Raw genomic sequence first — 385 nt, 5'->3', positions numbered from 1 at the left:
TGGGTCAAGGGTCCCCAGGCCAGCCACGTCCACATCACCCAGGAACTTGCTGCCAAAGGCCTCACCCCAGACCTGCTGCAGCAGGGACCCTGGGGTGGGGGGTTGGAGACCACTGGCCTGGGCGTCTCTAAATTTCTGCTCGTGTATGTGCAGCCTGGGGGGGGGGTGGGGACAGAATGGCCCCCTCCTCGTCCCTGCTTCCTNCTCTGACGCCCGCTCTCCCCCAGGGCCTGCAGGTCGGCGCTGGACTACACCAAGCGCAGTCTGGGCATTTTCATCGACCTCCAGCTGAAGGAGAAGGAGGCGCACGCCTGGCTGCAGGCGGGGAAGATCTACTACGTCCTCCAGCAGAACGAGCTGGTGGACCTGTCCCTCCAGGCCTGTG

The 385-nt window shown here is 64.8% G+C and overlaps 1 protein-coding gene across 1 annotated transcript in view; it reads left to right on the top strand.

Annotated features, from left to right (window-relative positions):
* Positions 1-385, top strand: part of SH3TC1 (SH3 domain and tetratricopeptide repeats 1) — a 24,281-nt gene that overhangs the window by 18,180 nt on the left and 5,716 nt on the right. The window contains exon 15 of the mRNA XM_077750375.1: positions 228-378. Within this exon, the coding sequence (XP_077606501.1) occupies positions 228-378 (151 nt within the window). The remainder of the gene's footprint in view (positions 1-227; positions 379-385) is intronic.

This window comes from Crocuta crocuta, unplaced genomic scaffold, assembly GCF_008692635.1.
Source record: "Crocuta crocuta isolate KB4526 unplaced genomic scaffold, BGI_CrCroc_1.0 scaffold179, whole genome shotgun sequence".
NCBI lineage: Eukaryota > Metazoa > Chordata > Mammalia > Carnivora > Hyaenidae > Crocuta > Crocuta crocuta.
This window is presented reverse-complemented; position numbering and strand designations above follow the sequence as displayed.